Here is a 20,228-nt window from a genome sequence, read left to right as displayed (position 1 = left end):
GAGAGCACCCCAACAAACAAGCTAAAAATGTCTCCAAAAAATCCGTTTACTTAAAAAACGAATAAGAAAAAACAAGCATTCACATCTTGTCTTGTCGCATCTTCAAGGTGTAGCTTGGACTTTGAAACAAAATAGAGGGAGGCTTGAAGAGACTACACCGATGAAGAACTAGAAATCCTCAAAACTTTTGGTTAAAAACAAGAAATATGCAAGAAATTGCATATATATGCCAGGAAGATTGGAAAAAGGGGGAAAACTATAACTAACCCTTGTAAGATCTATGAAATGGAGTTCAAATCAGCTGATTATGCTCAAGGGATCATAATGATCATATTAGAAACATCTCTTGCATTTCTCACAAACAAAATCAAAACTCTCTTCTTTGGTTTGATAAACACAAAGTAGAAACATAAATCTTTAGTTTTGTATTAGCTCTAATACCATGATGCTAGATGGAATCAATGCAAGAAATGAGAAGTAGAAGACAGAATAAGAGATGGACGAGGAGTTTATGGTGAAAAGTATGGGGAAATGAGTGAGCACCTTTGCTATATACAGAGAATAACTATACAAATGTAGGGAAACAAAGAAATAAAAGGAAATAGGCTAGCTCAATACAACTAAATATACATGGACACAATAAAATACATCACGATATGGAGAAGCCAATTTCTAACTTGTATGAAATAAATCATCTCATTTTTGTAGGGTAGCAATTGCTCGCTTTCAATATTAAGCCCATTATTTAACTGGATGGTGGTCTCCATGATAGCCGTGAGGTCATGGACTCTTTTGTCAATCTTATGTGATTCAGAAGTCTTAGTCATTAGATTTGGTTTTTCTATATTGGACATGTGTTGTTTTTTCTTTTATGTAGGATTTGTTTTTTACTGTATCACTTCTCTTTTTCTCCCGTCTTATATCCTACATTTATTTTTCTTCCTTTTCCATTTCACCCTTTGGTTAGGTTTAGAACTGTTTTCCTTTTCCCCCTTATCTTTCTCTTGCTTGATCCCATTTACTTGATGTTGATCCTTATTCCTTCATCTCTCATTGTCTTGGTTGAGATAAGCCCTTCTTTCCCTTGCTTTTGCTTTCTCTCTCTTCTCTTCTCAACCATTACCTGCAATGGAGGATCAAGGCACGAAGCCCAACACGTCACTCCCAACTACGGAACATTTTCTATTCATTTTAGCAGCTTACCCCTATATTCCCTACCCCCAATCCGTTTCCATCAGATTTACACTTCTACTTTTCCTAATTAGCCCTACTCGTATCACCCTACCTTGACCACATCATCCACCATCATTCTCTTACCTCAACTAAAATGTTGATTGCGTCATAGTTAGGTTTACATCATAGATCTGATGTTTTGATACCTTATTTGAGGTTTGTTTATTTTTCCATAAACTGGTTATTTTTTTGTGGACTTGAACAGACATTGGGCTAAATTAATTTCTATTTGATGAATTAACTCTATAATTTAAAATTTCTATGAATACCATTGTTGAATTTGATAATTATGCTTTGTTTAACCTATTTGATTATTATGCATTGTTTAAGCTAATACCGGGGAATTAAGCTAATCAGTCACACCATGAAGCTTTGGGAGAGGGTAATTGAGCATAGACTAAGAAAAGAGATGTCAGAGAATCAGTTTGGCTTCATGCTCGGACGATTGATTATGGAAGCTATCTTCTTGATTAGGCGGATAATGGAGAGATTTAGAGAAAATAAAAAGGACCTTCATATGGCTTTCATTGATCTGGAGAAAGCGTATGATAGGGTTCTTAAGAGTGTTATGTGGTGGGTCCTTAGAAAGGAAACGAGTGCCTACTAAATATGTTGATGTGATTAAGGATATGTACGATTGAGCAGTAACTAGTATCAGAACTACAGATGGAACTTCTATTGAGTTTGAGTTTCCAAAAACAATAGGGCTGCACCAAGGATCAGCTCTAAGCCCTTATCTTTTTGCACTAGTTATGGATGAACTCACGGAGGGTATCCATGATGAGGTGCCGTGGTGTATGTTATTTGCAGATGACATAGTGTTAATTGACAAAACCAAAAAAGGAATTAATGCTAAGTTAGAGTTACAGAGAACTACTTTGGAATCCAAAGGTTTTAAACTGAGTGGGACTCAGATAGAGTATATGAAGTGCAACTTTAGTAATGTAAGGAGGCGGCGCGAGGATGTAGTAAATATGACTGGATAGGAGGTACCTAAGAGGGATATCTTTCGCTATCTTGTTTCAACCCTACATAAGGAAGGAAAGATTGAAGAGGATGTTAACACAGAATAAGAGCAGGTTGATTGAAGTGGAAGCATGCTTCAGGAGTTATGTGCGACCGCAAAATACCTACCAAGTTGAAGGGAAAGTTTTATAAGACAGATGTGAGGCCAGCCATGATGTACGGCTCAGAATGTTTGGCCACCAAGAAGCAGCATGTGCAATAGATGAGTGTAGTGGATATGCGAATGCTTAGATGGATGTGCGCCACACAAGGTTAGATAGAATTAAAAATGAAGACATCCGAAAAAGGTGGAAATAGCACCAATTGAGGAGAAGATGAGAAAACACCACTTAGATGGTTTAGGCATATTCAATGCAGGCCTTTGGATGCTCCAGTGAGAAGAAGTGACTCGTGCCAAGTTGATGGAGTAAAAAGAGGAAGGGGCAAACCGAAAACAACTTGGGTAGAAACAGTGAGGAAAGACGTGATGGCTAGGAGCATAACAGAGAACATGACCTTGGATAGGAGAGAATAGAAGAAAATTATCTATGTAGATGAACCCAATGTGTCAGGATTAGACTTAGTCAATTTGAGTGGGTAGACACTTTCACCTTCTTCATGAAAATTTTCTAAAGGATTCATTAGTCGACCCCAACTAGTTTGGGACAAAGGCTTAGTTCAGTTGAGTTGAATTGAGTTAACCTGTTTTGGGAATATATGTTGCTGTTGTTATTGATCTATACCAAAGTTACCGGAAAAGTCCCTGGAAAGTGGGCAGCGTGCTTCTTGGAAACGCGTTTTAGAAGAAGGAAATGCCACTCTTCCCAATATTGGGGAAGCACGTCTCCCCAAATCGTGAAGTGTGTTTCCCCAAATTCGGTAGTCCGTTTCCCCAATTTGGGAAGTGTGTTTCCCCGTGCATTTCTCGACCTTAACATTATATCAATTACAAAATTTCATGAAAACGGAAATACAGGGAAATACATGCATAGGGTATTAGTAAATGTCTTTAGTGTCTATTTTAGTGTCCATTTACATTAGATTTACATGTAAATAGGGAATTACCCTCCATAGGATTTATTAAAATAGTTTGAAGACCCAAATCTTAAAGGATAAAAAGTCAACTTTTTCAGTTCTAATATAAAATCCGATATTTTTCACTCATTCCGAGCCGGGTCAAAATCTTAACTTCCAAATGACATGATATTTTGCCAATTTTAATAATTCATAAATTCTATCATGTCCAAACATTATTAATTCCCAAAAGTCTGGTAAAAAAATCTCATTTGGTCTCTAAAATAAATTTTGATCTAGTTAGGCATTTGTCAACAGAAGCATCCTTTAAGTACGTGTTGCATGTCATTTATGATGGTTGGATTCAAATTGCTTATGTTGGTTGGAAACTGGAATTTACTTGTTTTTCATATTTTGTTATTTTTTCAATTATTGCACACTCCCCTTTCGCTTCCCTTCACTTTACCCCGGCGCTTCCCTTCATGCTTTCCTTCCCGCTTCCCAGCTTCCCAAGAGCCTTCGCTTCTTGCTTTTGCTTCCCGCGCTGGCAACTATGATCTATACCCCATTTTATGATCCTAAATTCTCAGAAAGTAAACTACGAATGCTAGGTTTGCACCAATTTGGTATAAAAGCCTAGGGTTGCATCACAATCCCTCCTTGCATGCCAAAACAGATGACTCCTCACTTTCGTATATGTTCTAGGAAAAATATTTCCTAGCAGGATTACACTTGTGTAGAAAATAATATATCCACTCCTTTTTACTTTATTTTTCAGGATGTGGTTTCACAGACCCTTCAAAGCTGATGAATGGTTGTTATTTGTGGTATGTATCAGATAATATCTTGAACACTTGAGATTCCTCATCTATGGTTTCTTAGACTCTAACTTCTGGTGCTTGGGTTCACAGATAGAGAGCCCATCTGCCAGTAATGCTCGTGGGTTCTGCTCTGGCCGCATGTTAAACAGAAAGGGAGAGGTATGAACCACTCAACACCTAATTAGAAGCATTCAGTTCATTCTTGGATGCTGAATTTTTTTTTCTATGTTGATTGAACAGCTTATTGTATCATTGACTCAAGAGGGAGTAATCAGGAAGGCTAAAACACAAAATCCAGAACCGAAATCAAAACTCTAAATTTGGTTAATAGACAAGGATTTCATTCTATTTCTGAAAATGGTCTCAAGTTTGTGGTTATTTTTGTCACCCAGTTGTTAGTTATAACTGTAATCGAACCCTTTATTTAATAGGAAAAGTAAGGCTTCTACGTAGTCTATGGGCTTGTGGACTTTATGCATTGTAGATTGATCACTGATATTGAACTTAGCATAGTTCAATAGGCCTATTCAAGTAAAGAATTTTGGGATTTCCAGTGGGGCACATCTTTAATTGGATAGGGATTGTTCTATGAGAAATAGTTACCTGGAAAAAGAAAAAAGTTAGGTAAAAATAAGGCTGTGGTAGCTGGTGTTAAGGAATTTCTTCTCTTTTTTTAGGGAAATGATATCAGCACAACCATTTTTTAATAATTGCACTAACTCACCTTGCCTTTTCTTTTCTAATTGGCTGGTGAAAGTTTTTTGAAAAGATGGGTTAGTGCAATTATTAAATCATGGTTGTGCTGACATAATTTCTTTTTTTTTGTTAATTGCCATCTCTAGAATAAGTATCGAGTTGCGCATGTATACGATCTGGACCATTCATCTTGTTATGTGGAGGTAGTTCCTTGTAGTGTAAAAAGAGTGGTCATAAATATAATAGACGAGGGTGAAAGAAAAACAGTCTGTGTTACAGTAGTTCCTTTTTCTTTTTTTTTGGCAATGGATGGTTTAAGATGGGGCTGCCCCGATGAATGGGTCCATTGAATTAGAGATATAAATACCAAGGAGAAATATATTAACAAAAGATACCCGAGGAATGCTACCAAAACGCTACATAGTCGATTTTTGGGAATTTGGGTTGAGATTTTACTATGAAATCGGATAGTTCATGAAAATATTCAGGATTTCCAATTGGGATTTGCTAGCGTCCATAGCAGAAGGCATTTCACGGATGGGCTGTTGCATGTGAGAGCAGCCACCTCATGAAAGAAGACAAAATCTGTTGAAAAGTGAGCAGGTGTGGCTGCTCTCACATGCAACACCCCATCCGCAAAATGCCTTCTGGGATGGACGATAGCAGATCCCTTTTCAAATTGCTCCCCTACTAAAGTAAATTGTAAATTTGCTAAGCTATGCATACAAATTAGAGATTTGCTAGGGACCATCGGGCAAGGCATTGTGACCCGAGCTGTTGAATGGGTGAGCAGCCACACGGGCATACTTTTTGTCTTATGCATTTAATTCATCTGAGGTTGCTGCTCTCTTATGCAACAGCCCGAGCGTGAAATGCCTTATGCAATGGTCCCTAGCAAATCTCCGCATGTCCATTGAAGTATAATGCGGAGCAAATGTTTTACATCCTCACCTTTTCTTTCTAACCATAGCTAGTACAACAAGGACAAGCCAAACTAATTCAAAGCATAGATCCGAGCTTTATCCAATTTAGTTTTAATACCTGAAAATACCCCCCTTATGAAAATTCGTCCACCTCATTAAAGAGGGGGCGTTATTGTTTTTTAAGAACTGGCTTAGATTAGGGCTTTTTAAGAAAGCCTATAAATTGTAGATTAGAGCAAGATAGAGGACTTGGACGAGTCTTCTATCTTGCTCTTGTGCTTGTGGTTTCCTTGATTCTTCAATGATTGTAGGGTGACCACCAAAGCTTGACTTTCTCCAAGTTGTGCCCTTCTTCTCTTTGCTTTAAGTTTTGACTTTAATATCTCCTGTCTAAATCACTACACTAGAACCATTAACATTCTACCATCAATTTGGGTCTGTTAATCATCAAAATATGAATGAGTTGCACCCTTGGGCTTACAGTGAGCCAGAACAAATATTCCAAAATCCAGAATCTCCAATTTTATTCACAAATTCCAACTAGTTCGGACACCCGAACCGGATCTCCGGACGTCCGAATATCTTCAGAAGCCACTTCGGACTTTTGAACTCCCCCTTCGGAAGCCTCTTCAGACGTCTCTGAGAACTTCCGAAGGAAAATTGAACTATCGGGTTTCGGGTTCACATGTGTTTGGGTGCCCTAATTAGACATCCGAACTGGGCATTCGAAAACCTTTATTCGGGCATCCGAAGCATGGGCTGGGTTTTCCGCGAGACTTCCATATTTTCACCTGATTTCTCCAAAACTTCAAAAATTCATTTATTTTTCATTTGAACTCCAAATCGCGCGTGGACGGATTTGATGACTCCTTGCAACAAGAGGAATCCACCAAACTAAATTTCACACTCCGAATCAATACGAATAATTATTGTAAAATAATCAAGTTTCTAGGTCAAAATCCCCATGGTCTTAGTTTACAAGGCCACAACAATCTGATCTTGGGTTCATTAGGGATCTGAGAACGAAACAAACCCCAGCCAGAGAGTTCTTTTTCCAAGACATAATCCTTGTTGTAGGGATTCTTTCACAGACACAAATCATATTTAACACACCAGTCTTACCTTAACTCGCGTTCTCGGACTCCAAAACTTTCTTCCTCCACGATAATCCTCTCTTGGGGATGTAGAAAATGATTAGGGTTGATTAATGTTTTGCACAGACCCTCCGAGTATTTATAGGCATACTTAAGAAGCCCTATTCTTAATTCTAACCAAAGGACAAAAACACCCTTCACACACACAAAGAGGAACGAAATTATGAGAAGGGGGTTTTTGGGTGTTTACAAAAAATCAGCAGGATATTTCGGAGGGAACCTCACAATCCATCCCCCTTAAAGAGCACCTTGTCGTCATGGTGCAAAATCATGAAATCGTTGCTGGAACTTGACCAATTTTCCCATGTAGCATCTTCAGGTGCTATGTTGGACCATTGAATTAATACTTCAGTGCCGGCTTTGTTATGACGCTGTACCGATCGACGGTCTAAAATTTTGTAGGGCTGAATTTGAAAAATACCCTGATATGAAATTGGAGGTAGAGTAGTTGATGATGAAACTTTGTCACCAATTTTCTTTTTTGTGACATAAAACGTGAAAAACGGGAAGCATATTGCTACCGTGTGGAAGATCCAATCGATATGCTTCTTGCCCGATGCGTTCCAACACTTGATATGGACCGAAACACTTTGTTGCTAATTTCATTGAACTCAGAAAAACAACAGTGATAGGGTTGTAAATGTAAGACTACATAATCACCAAGGGGAAATTCTCGCTCTCTACGTTTCTTATCGGCGTAACTCTTTATATGATCTTGTGTGGCAGCTAAATTCTCCTGTAACTGTTGCAGAATTGTAAATACCCGAAATTACCTCTAATTGCGAATTCGTCCCCCTCTTTAGAAAAGGGGCATTTTTGTCTTAGAGTAAGTCTATTTTATTAGGGATTCTTTAAGAAAGCCTATAAATACATCTTCTGAGAAATTTTTTGTTGGAACAGAAGAGAAGATCAAGTTTTGTAATCGGAGATCATGAATTAAGGTAAGATCCATACCCGAAGTTGATTTTGATCATTAAAGAACCCTAAAAAGAAAGATTAGTGTATTTAGAAGGGATGAAATAATGATTAATTATGTTCAAGATGAACCTTACACTTGACCTTGGATTCTTTAGGGGTTATCTTGCCTTTGAATCCCCAATGGATCCAAGATCAAGACGTTGTAGTTTTAAAATTTTAGATTTGGGGGATTTTGACCTAAAAGCTTAGATTGTTTAACAATAAATTGTCTATGTAGTTTTGGACCGTGAAATTGGGTTTGGTGGATTCCCCTCATCGTAAGGAGTCCATTGGATCTGACCTCGGATTTGGATTTCAGACGAAAAAAATATGACCTCTCAAAGTTTGGGGACAATTGGCCAAAATAAGCAAGTTCACGACCTGGGGACAAAACCCAATCCCGAGGCTTTTGATGCTCGAACATCAGGGTTCGGACGTCCGAACCAACAAGGTCAGGTGATTTTAGAGCAATGTTTCTCCCAGACAGCCCAACTTCGAAAAATCACAACTTCTTCGTTTCTCATCCGTTTCGATGCTCGTGTACTCTACAGACATGCCTGAAACGCATACTTTCAAAATACTTTGAGGTCCCTAGTTTGGATTACAGTTCTTCTCCCGTTTGACCCTGTTTGGTTCCAGAAATTTGGGTATTTGTGTTTTGGTTCATATTTTGTGGTTCCCTATTGGTAATAATGGAATGATTGTGGTATTATATGATCTATCTTGAGTTTGGAATAGTCCGAAGAGAACATTTGAGGTACGTAGTAACATACTACTTTGGGTGATTTGTAACCCTATTCATTTCAATATGTTATTGCCTATGAGAACTCGTACCGTATATTGTATCTACACTATCTCAGAAATTATGACACCGGGAGCATGAGAGTGGCAACGCCAAGATGAAGATCAACACAAGAAGCGACTAAAATAATCTCGTGGGGGTTGGAAGCCCATGCCACGGTTTGGAGAAAAACTCCAATATAACACGTGAAAGGGGCAAAGCTCCTTCACCCACGTGAAAGAGCCAATGCTCTCTTCATAATAGATGTCCCAAAAATAAACTTTATTCAGTCACTCTTCTTTCCTCATGCCATTACATCATATAAAGAGCCAAAACCTAAGAATAGCAACCCTAAAGACTTGCCTAACAATTATTCTAAATCTTCTAACTAAATCAACATAAATAAAAAGTAGAAATATGGCTAAAATATTCCTAAAATAGTAATCCTGTAATTGACACTTACCCTATCCTAAAACTGCCTATAACTTAGCCAAATCAAGTCCAAATCGTGTAATCTTTGGCTCTTTAGATAGGTAATCGAAAAACATTTCTAAAAACACCAAAATCAAGCTAAATAGACAAGTTTTGATGCCCAAAAAAAATACTAAAAATAAAATGATGAAAATAAGAAATAAAAAATAGAAGATTTGATCAATGCCATGCGTTCTCCATCAAATTATCGTGGGTTTATCATGCCTTTTTGTAACCCAATGGAATCCTACAACTTTGGTATTTGCCATTGCTCTATTTATCGCTCAGCTATTGCTTGGGTTCTTTGATTTGTCATCTGAGACTTTGAACCTCTGCCGAGAATCTTTTTTTTTACCCTTTGACACTATTTGTTTTGGACTTTTGATTCATTATCTGAACACTTCCATTGAGTCTTGTGTTATTTTGTATACCCTCCATGGGGGTTGTACATTGGATTTCTGATACCCACCATCGGGGTACTACACTGGATTTTTAGCCCATTAGTAGGATAGAATGTTGGCACTGTCGACTAGTATAATAACTTTGAGGAATTAGTTCCAACACCATGGATGACCGGTGTAAGCAAGATCACGTCTTCTGGACCAGGCCAGTAATTCCGAAGTGGATTTGTATTCTGGATACCCTTTAGTTTTGACTATTGTTTTGATACTATTTAGTTTCTATTGCACCCCTGTTCAGTATTCTGTTTTGACATGCACCTTTGATTATTGCTATGCCCACTATTTTTGTTTGAGACTCTAGTATTCAATTCTGATTATATTTGTTGACCCTTATCGATCCTTGGTAGGCTTATTCCCACACTTAAAGTAGTCTATTTTTATGTATTGAGCTTTCAGGGTTTACAACACTTTTAGATTTCGAAACTCATGAGGCGAACGAGGAAGAGGAGGCTTAATTTCTAGATCACTAACTTTGGATATCTTTTAGTTTCATTTGATCAGTTAGACAGTGAGTATTATGTGAAACTTGTAAAAGACTTTGTTAAATTCCTTCAGTTTAATTTATATTATGTTTGGATCTGATATTATTTTGTTTTGCCTTGTAAACTTGTAAAGCTTGCTTTGCAGGTATACGACGTTGTCATGTCCTACGCCGTGAGTATGGTTGGGGCGTGACAGAAAAGTGGTATCAAAGCCTAGGCTTTAGGGCTCATGTATAGAAATCTGAAAGTGAGGATTGAATGGAAAATTTGGGTATTAGAACCATGTGAGTTCTTAACCGATTTTGACAGACTGATTTATGATCTTTATAGACTAAGAATATAACTGATGACTTGTCAACGAAAGGAATTTTAGGCATGACCTAGTGCATTATTAGAATCTTGATTATGGTACTAAGAACTAGTGGTATTCTAGACTTGGTTTTGTACACTGTGAGCACTTACGCTTGTGACCATATAGACTGTTACAGGTTAACCTGAGAATTTGGGGATTCGAAGGACCTATCTTATGATCTTGAGAACTATCAGGGCTAGCTCTCTCAGTCCCATTCCTAATCAAATAACATCCCAAAAGAACGAACAAAGAATGGAAGGGTGTGTCGAAGGGTTCCAGTAATTGGTGTAAAAAGAGATGCTTTATGGTCAAGGAAGATAGGTTTCTTTCTGTCTTTCTTTCCTAACTAACAGGAAAAGAGAGACATGCGAGTTCGACTCTCGTTCTATGCATGTTCAACAGTCCTTGTCCATGTTGGAACTGTTGATGGCAGTACCGCTCAACTACGAGATGCTTGAAAGTCAATGTATCAATGTTCCGCATCGAGCCCCGAAATGGCAAGCCATGCTTCAAGCTAAGTCAGTCGGGATCTAATTGATTTCTAAACTGAAGGAACTATCTCTGTGTGAGGGCTATAAGTCCTAGTTTGAACCCAATAACTATCTGAGTTCAGCTTAGTGACTCTGTAAGTAGCGAAAACATGATTGTTTATTCATTCAGATAAGAAAATATCGAAAATCTAACAGTGCAGAAAATGGGAAGTGTTTATTTGACTATGAGTGAATTGACTACCTATCGATTAGGATTTTGTTAAAAAGTCAGAATTTGGATTTTGAGACAATTATTGTTTAAATTGATAATATTAGACATTAATGATGAATAATTATGAGGATCCCATGATGGACTCGTGTGCACTGGGTATGCCCAGTATGGCACACGAGTTAGTTGTGCTATTTAGAGACCACACGATAGACTCATGTGCACAGGGACATTTGGTTCAGCATGTGGGTTATTCGTGTTGGATTGAGATGAGATAGTACGATGAGTTCGTATGCATTAAGGACGCTTGGTTCAGCATGTGAATTGGTTGTACTTGTGTGAGATAGCATAGTCTCTTATAAGGAAGTAGAACCTTTTGTTTCGAGTATGAGTTAGCTATGTTGGTATGGGACAGCATGCTGAGATTGTACGTATCTGGAGTGCTTTGTCCGACATGAGAATCTATTATATTGGAATAAGACAATGTAGTCACTGTAAGGACTACAAGCTTTTGGTTTGGAATATGAGCTAGCTGTACTGGTATGGGATAGTGTTGTGAACTCGAGAACCCCAGGAGCTTTTGAGATATTGTGTTCTGTGTAGGAAAAGAGACCATAGTTAAAAGTTTACTGCTTTGTTCATCCGATGTTTCCCTTTGACAAGATTTTGATTGCTTTGCCTTGTGCTCATCCTCACCGAGGCATGGTTGATTGTTATTAGATTTGAAGTAACTGTAAACTATCACAATCTAATGAGACATTCCATATCCTATCCATGTATTTAGTGAAATTTTGTTATCTTCCGAGAAACCTTCTTAATCTTGTTAGATCAAAGATCATTAATGTTATATCTGAATAAATTCCGTTGAAATTGATCTTGAAATTGGAGAAAACAAATTTAGTTACTATTGATCTCTGAAATCATGTTCGTCATTGTAATCTAAATCTAAAGCAAAGCTTCACCTCAACCTTAAGTTGTAAATTAAAAAGATAAATGTGTTACTTCTATAAATCTGAAAGACATGCTTTTGAATTAGAACTCTAGGGTAAGTCGTTGTAGTACGCCCCTCGTTTCACTCTTATGGTGAGTATATTGTCTTCGCTTGTGAGTAGAAAATTTCGATATAAAAGAAGCTTCAAGAAAAATGAACTTAGTATTGAACTGAGTCCGCGTGTGTGTGTGTGTGTGTGTGTGTGTGTGTGTGTGTGTGTGTATAATTTGAATAGTGCGTGTATCCTTGTATTTGGGCCTTGGATTAAAGCCATTTCAGCTTGACCTTTGTTCCACTCTTTAAGTGACCTTCTCATTTTATCTATGAGTAGAAATTTTTACAGATTTGGAATTGAAAAGGAACTACCTGATATTTGAACTCAATAGTGAGACTTGACCCCTCTTAAACCTTGAGAATATGAATGTGCGCCACATGTGAGATTTGATCTTTTGTCCCGTGCTCCCAAACTTACCTTGTAAGTATCTTACCAGGTTCGAATTTCCCTATGATAGACTGGAAGAGACCATCTTTGTTACTATGAATCATTGATCATTTGCAGTTGGGATACCACCTTCTGAAATGTAGTGGACATATAAAGACAAACCTAATTTTGTTTGAATCCTATAAGTGTATTGTCAAGCGCTACACTTGAAAGTAAGAACTAACTACTTAGTGTGAGTATGAAAGGAAGTGTCTAGAATGAACCTTACAGATATTGTGTGAACCTATAGCCTAGAGCTACTCTCCATTCTTTTAAGATATAAAGTTGTCAATTCCTCAGCATGGGCATTCCTCCAGTAAATTACCCTGTTCTCACATATGCAATCCTTTTTAGTACTTCTCTTTTACCATTACTGGTTGTTAAAGAATTATTTAACTGAAGAGTAAAGGGGGAATGAATGATAAGGTTTAACTAGTCAGAGTTAGCATTGGAAGCCAGCTAGATTTGGTTCTTTAAAGAGTTCAGGGGTGATATCAATTAAGATCAGTGTTGAATGACAGGTAGTAAAGATCGAGTGTGGGAAACACCAAACTATATAGAGATTCAAAAAGGGAATTTTTGGGAGAATAACATGAAAAAGAGAACTAAAGTTTGAAGTTGCAAATAATGTACTTCTGAAGGATTCACCCACCAAGGATGTGATGCATTTCGAGATTAGAGTAAAGTTTAGTCCAAGATTTATGGGACCTGTTTAAGTATTGGAAAGGGTGGGAAAGTAGCCTACATCTTGGCATTGCCCCCATCCTTATCTGGAGTGCATAATGTGTTTCACGTATCCATGGTACAAAAGTATATACCGGATCCAAGCCATGTAATTGATTTAGCACCATTAAAACTAAGAGAGGATTTGTCTTTTGAAGAACAACCTATTCGCATTGTTGATTGTAAAGATCAAGTTCTCCGGAGAAGGACAATACCATATGTGAAAGTCCAGTTGCAGAATCACTTTAAACGTCAAGCCACCTGGGAGCTGGAGGAGAAGATGAGATCTAAATATTCGTCATTATTTGATGACTTAGGTATGTGATAAGTTAAATTTTGAGGACATGATTTTTGTAAGGGGGTAGAATGTTAATACTCGAAACTACCCCTACAAGCAAATTCATCCCCCACTTTAAAAGAGGGGCTTTTTTTGTCTTAGAGTAAGTCTATTTGATTACGACTTCTTTAAGAAAGCCTATAAATACATCCTTTGTGTGTTTGTGAGAACAAAAATAGCCCTAAAAACTTTTTGTTCACCCCTAAGAGAAGAATTTCGTGGGAAAGGAAGAGAAGATCAAGTTTTGTAATCAGAGATCATGGATCAAGGTAAGATCCATACTCGAAGTTGATTTTGATCATTAGAGAACCCTAGAAAGGAATTCTAGTGTATTTAGATGGGATGAAATAATGATTAATTGTGTTCAAGATGAACCTTACGCTTGATCTTAGATTGCTTAGGGGTTATTTTGTCTTTGAATCCTCAATGGATCCATGATCAAGACGTTGTAGTTTTAAAAATTTAGATTTGAGAAGCTTTGATTGTTTTACAATAATTGTCTATATAATTTTGGAGCATGAAATTGGATTTGGTGGATTCACCCCATCGTAAGGAGTCCATCGGATCCTATCTCACGCGATTTTGATTTCAAAAGAAAAAGTTATGTCCTCTCAAAGTTTGGGGAAAATCGGCCAGAATCTAAAATTCATGGCCCCGGGAGAAAAACCAATCCCGCGGCTTCGGACGCCAGAACATCAAGGTTCGAACATCCGAACCAACTGGGTCAGGTGATTTTCAAGCAGTATTTCCCGTAGACAGCCCAACTTCTAAAAATCATTACTTCTTTGTTTCTCGTCCATTTTCGATCCTCTTGTACTCTACAGACATGCCGGAAGCGCGTAATTGCTGTTAAAAATGATTTCAAAAATGTTTTAGAACTATATAATGAGTTAAATTTCAAAATAATTTGAGGGACCCTAGTTTGGATTACCCTTCTTCTCTCGTTTGACCCCGTTTGGTTTAGGAAATTGGGTATTTATGTTTTGGTTCATATTTTGTGTTTCCTTATTGATAATAATGGAATGATTGTGGTATTAGGTAATCTATCTTGAGTCTGGAAGAGTTTGAAGAGAACATTTGAGGTACGTAATAACGTACTACTTTGGCTGATTTGTAACCTGTAGATACCCAATTTTTTCAAGGTGGTACTAATGATAGGTGTCGCGAGGAAGAACCTCATGATGAGTCCCAGAGCACCAGTTCGGTTTCTCTCAATCTCTCTTTAGGGTATTTGCAAAAGGAAACGATTTTCGAAAACTGTGTTATCTCAGAAATGCAACTGAAATTCCTGTTTTTACACAACACTCGCCTTTTGGCAACTGAAAAGCCTATTTTACACAGCACCCGCTTTTTCGGCAGGAACCGGTAAACCTGTTGTCGCCGGGCATTTCAAATCGGTACGTTAGCTTTAAGTCAAAAAACATACATTTTTTACCCAAAAACACTTCACCCAAAAAGGTTGCAATATTAGACTCGTTGGAATTTCCTTGGAACAAGGAATCCAACGGATCTAACCGCACGTGATTCAGAGTCCAAACGGAGAAGTTACGGACCACTGAAGTTTTCTAAGAAGAGACGAAAAATTACGCTTTTAGAAAAAACACAAAAGGACGGGAACCCTCACAAAAATACCAAAATACCCTCAAGGATGATGTCATCCATGACATCACCCATGACATCATCAGGGTGTCTCACCCCCATAAATTACCAAAATGCCCTCGATGATGTCATCCATGATGTCACCGATGACATCATCAGGGTGAGTCACACCCACCCAATTTCCAAAAATACCCCCCCCCCACCAAATCTATAAATAGGGGGGTAAGTATTTTTCACATCTTCTCCTCTCCCTCTCCCTTTTTTGGTTTTCATGATTCCCTCTCTCTCTCTTCCCCCTTTTAGGTATATACAGCGTACTTTGGTGTATTTCTAGCCCAAAAACCCATCTAAAATTCAAGAAAAACCTTAGTTTATTTGCTTTTTAGAAGAGAGAAAGTAGAGAAACACTAGGTAGCTCACACAGGGCGTGGGCACTCCACCGAAATTCTGAAGGTTCAGAGCGACATTCTCTCTTTACACTGTTGTTCTGCCGAATTTCGCAGAATGATGAGCTACTTTTCAATAGTAGCATTGTTGTTCTGCCGAAATCTCGGCAAACCCGAAGCTTCCTCATCAATACAGCGTCGTTACGCCGCCGAAATCTGGGTAACCTCCTCTTTTTCAAACAAGCGCGGTTACGCTGCCCAATCCTCCACCTGCAAAACTACATTTGTTTAATCACTTTCTAGATGCGCTCAAATTGCCCCCAGAATCTATGATATAAATCCCTCTACCTTTCATTTACTTTCTGCAATTTAGAGCTTTCTGCGCTTTCCTTTACAAAGTAAGGTACGAGGTGGTGACGTCATAAAATCCGAAGTGTTACGCTAGGCAAATTATGACATAAATCCCACTGCCTTTCTTTTACTTTATGCAATTTACTGCTTTCTGTACTTTCCTTTACAAAGTAAGGTACTAGGCGGTGACGTTATAAGATCCCTGGTGTATATTGCCTACATCTTATAATATAAACCCTCTACCTTTCTTTTACTTTCTGTACAGTCTTTTTCGTTAGATTTGACGCCCCTTTTTGGGATCAGTTGTGAAACCCTGTTTGGGTTTGTGACATATGATCTCGAGTAGGATAAAGCCCAACCGGTTATTTTTTATTTTTTTATAAATTCATTTCATTTACATTCGGGAACTAAGCATAACCAAAATAAAGGATAAAAAGATAAATTATCCTAATTCAAATCCTTTGAAAAATGCCAATTCAAGTTAAGAGACGAATTAATCCGGGCAAGAGGGGTGCCTAACACCTTCCCCGATTGTAACCACAACCCTTACCCAGATACCTGTAAGGACCACGCCTTAAAACAGAGCAAAATATAAGGTTCAAAAGCCCAGAGCAAAAGAACCCCATTGGTTACTGTTCTTCCAACGAAATTCAAGCCCCAATGCTCATTTATTTGGAAGAACAGACATGGGTCCTAGGCCCTAACCTAGGTGGCAACTCTGAATTCTATATCTCGCGAAGTTAGGACCTCGGTCCTGAGTTTGTAAGATACGCAGATCAATGAACACCCCCTTCGATAACCCGATGTGGTGATCCCTTGCCATCCTGCGCAACGAGGGAAAAAACCGGCTCCCACATAACCCTATTCATTTCAATCTATTATTGTCTATGAGACCTCGTACCTTCTATTGTATCTACACTATCTCAGAAATTAGCTTGGGTTTAGCATGCCTTTTTGTAAACCTTGGAATCCTACAACTTTGGTATTTGCCAATTTTCTATTTATCGCTCAGCTATTGCTTGGATTCTTTTATTTGTAATATGAGACTTTGAACCTTTGTCAAGAATCTTTTATCAGCTATGTTTTGGATCCTTTGACACTGTTAGTTATGGACTTTGGATTCATTATCGCTCAGCTATTGCTTGGATTCTTGCATTTCTAATACCTACCGTGGGGGTTGTACATTGCATTTTCGGCCCGTCAGTGGGATAAAATGCTGGCCCTATCGACAGGTATCTATGCTTTGAGGAACTAGTTCCAACACCATGGACGGCCGGTGTAAGCAATAACACATCTTCTGAAATGGGCCGATGATTCTGAATTGGATTTGTATTCTGGACACCCTTTAGCTTTGACTATTGTTTTGATACTATTTAGTTTCTATTGCACCCCTGTTCAATATTCTGTTTTGACATTCGCCTTTGATTATTGCTATACCCACTATTTTTGTTTGAGACTTCGGTATTCAGTCTTGATTATATTTGTTGACCTTTATCGAGCCTTGGCATGCTTAGACCTACACTTAGAGTAGTTTGTTATTATGTACAAAGCTTTCATCTGACTGCGATTTACAACATTTTAAGATTTTGAACCTCGTGAAGTGAATGAGGAAGTGGAGACTTAATTTCTAGATCATAATTTTAACCTGATGAAAAATTGGTAAGGTCGGATTGCCCCAAAGTGTTCAAAATTATGTTCGAAGGCCTCTCACATGATTTAGTACACTTAAGTCATCAAATGTCATTTTTTTGTCATTTCTTAGGTAAAACTAGTGAATTTTCCACAGATAAGTCGTGGAATATGTTCGCTTAAGGCGTAGCAAAATGGGGGTGTCTACAGTATCTACTCCTCGGAATCTGGAAGACATAGTTGTGTAACGAAGTGAGCATATGCTCAGCAATTACAAAACTACTATAATAGGCAGACCAAGCATGCATACAAAACATGGTATAAAGCATGATAATTTCATCACAAATATGTCCAAAATATTTATCAAGGAAAGAGGAACAACTTATTAATGGTAAATTTTAACCACGATGTATTTCACGGCAAAAACCATGCAATAATCAATTGTGTCCATTAGCCTACACCACGGTCAGTGCCACAACCCCAAGTGACAGGTAAAAGCGATTGGTCTAATGTAGACACGATCAGTGCCAAAGCCCCAATGGCAGGTAACGATACCATAGGTACCATGGGTAATCCCAAAACTACATGTTTGATAGATCTACATGACCAAGTGCCAATTCCACAGCCGAACTGGCAGGTACGGTATCTTGTTTAGTTCCAATGCCACAACTCCATCGGTAGATAGGAAAACCCAATATGTGGCTGGTCTAGTAGCACGCATGATCAAACCATGACCAGAGGCCAAAGCAATTCCATGGAATCTTAAATGCGATAAATATCAATAAATCTTTCCACAACAAAAGACACACATGCTTGATACAGATTTTTCAAAAATATAACATGTTAGTAATGAAATCGAAAATGATTATCTTTCCAAAATATGATTGTTAAGAAACATGAATATAATAATGGAAGCATATATACTATTTTCAATTGACATGGTTTCAAAAGCACTGGTATAGGGAAAAGCACTTACCACTGTCGATTAAAATATTCCTCATGGACAAATTCTCTAAGCCAAATCTCCAGGTAATATCCCCCTATAATCAAGATGTAAGCCTAATGGTTTAACCCTTGGCAATCTTCTATCTTGTTTTGATGATTTCAAACCCAAGGGATTCATTATGTACTAATGATTTTTGTGTTTAAGCTTTGTGCATGTATTGAAGATGACATCATCAAAGCAAAGTCAAGGATCTTGGATCATGGCATTGAAGCATTTTGGAGATCATGGAGCCAAAGACAAGTGAAGTGATCCATGGAGATGAAGTGCTCAAGAGTTGAAAAGTTGAAGAGAAGAAGAATGAAGCTCATTTGAAGATCAAGTTCAAAGTCAAGTCCTTTAGATTGTAAAAGTCCAATCCACTCTTAGGATTTCATAAGAGACACTAAGGGGAATTGAATTAAGACCCTAATTAAGTTAAATCAACAAGCTTCAATATTTAACAATTTTTTAAGAGGATAAAAGTGAGTTCTTCATTCTTCTTTGAGATTATAACGATGGTCTACGATTTGGCCCGTCAAGAAAGGTGAATCCGGTTTTCGTGAGAAGGGGTCTACGATTCGGCCCTTAAGAAAAGGTGAATCCGGTTTGTAAAGAGGGTCTTATCCCTCATTGGTGGTGATTGTACCTCTCTCTGCGACCCGGGCTTTGTGTGGCGTCGGATTTAGTGGAAAAAAATCCCAAGGAGAACCAATTTCCGGAGTGGAGTAGGCCTTCAAGGTGGAGGACCGAACCACAATAAATCTTTTGCGTCGTCTCTTTTTTGGTAATTGTCTTTCTCTCTTTCTCTCCATTATCTCCTTGTGTAATTGTATGCTTACGCTTTCATTGGCTCTTAGATTTATCTTTCATATCTTATATTTTGTCAATTTTAATCCACCAATAATCAAGTTGTTGCATGTTACTTGTTCATTATTTTAAATCAACTTGATTAATCAAAACTTAAAACAAGGGTAATTCACCCCCCTCTTGGTTCCCTAACCGGTATTCAGGTTTCTTCTTCAATTCTCTCTTTCTAGGGTTTCTTCTAGAGAAAAAGATATGGGTTAATACTGGTTAATCCTAATTCCAGCTACACCCATTAGCGTTAGCTGGGCAAAAATACCCCAAGGTTTATGGCGTTTCAACTTTGTTTTAGATGAAGGGCTGGTAACACATTGTATTAGTATAGCTCGATAATGTGATTGAATTATTTGGCTAATGAAAGAGAGGTCCATGCCATATTCTCTTCCAAGTTGAGTATTTCTAAGTGTTTATTATTAAGAACTTTTAGAGCTGCTCATCTGGAATAGTTTTTTTTTTTTTCATAAGAATCTAAACTCAAAACTCCATGCATAACAGAATTTAAGAAAGTCAAGATGATGAGCACACCTCCATCATTCCTGCCACTTGCTGCTCTTTTACACACATATTAACAAAATTCAGACACACTCATTGACTTTGCTCACATAAACAGCCATATACACCTCTCTCTCTCTCTCTCTCTCTCTCTCTCTCTCCTACTCTCTCAAACAACCACCAACAAACACATCTGGGTTGTTTGTATTAAAAGAAGGAATTTTATAAGGAGAGAAAAGTTTCTTTTGGATCCATGAAAAAGGCATTAAATTCCTCTACCTATGAACTCTCTATAAATCACCCACAAAGCTAAACGAACTGTACCATTTCCTTCCTCCTTT

General features: G+C 37.9%; 1 protein-coding gene across 1 annotated transcript in view; it reads left to right on the top strand.

Annotated features, from left to right (window-relative positions):
• LOC143856995 (acyl-CoA hydrolase 2-like) overlaps positions 1-4,478 on the top strand; it is a 76,854-nt gene extending 72,376 nt beyond the window's left edge. The window contains exons 15-17 of the mRNA XM_077367272.1: positions 4,031-4,079; positions 4,164-4,232; positions 4,314-4,478. Coding sequence (XP_077223387.1) covers positions 4,031-4,079; positions 4,164-4,232; positions 4,314-4,391 — 196 coding nt within the window. The 3' untranslated portion in view covers positions 4,392-4,478. The remainder of the gene's footprint in view (positions 1-4,030; positions 4,080-4,163; positions 4,233-4,313) is intronic.
• The last annotated feature ends 15,750 nt before the right edge of the window (positions 4,479-20,228 follow it).

The sequence above is a fragment of the Tasmannia lanceolata genome, unplaced genomic scaffold (assembly GCF_043159265.1).
Source record: "Tasmannia lanceolata isolate RefF3 unplaced genomic scaffold, GAP_Taslan_0.1 ptg000024l, whole genome shotgun sequence".
Classification (NCBI taxonomy): Eukaryota; Viridiplantae; Streptophyta; class Magnoliopsida; order Canellales; family Winteraceae; genus Tasmannia; species Tasmannia lanceolata.
This window is presented reverse-complemented; position numbering and strand designations above follow the sequence as displayed.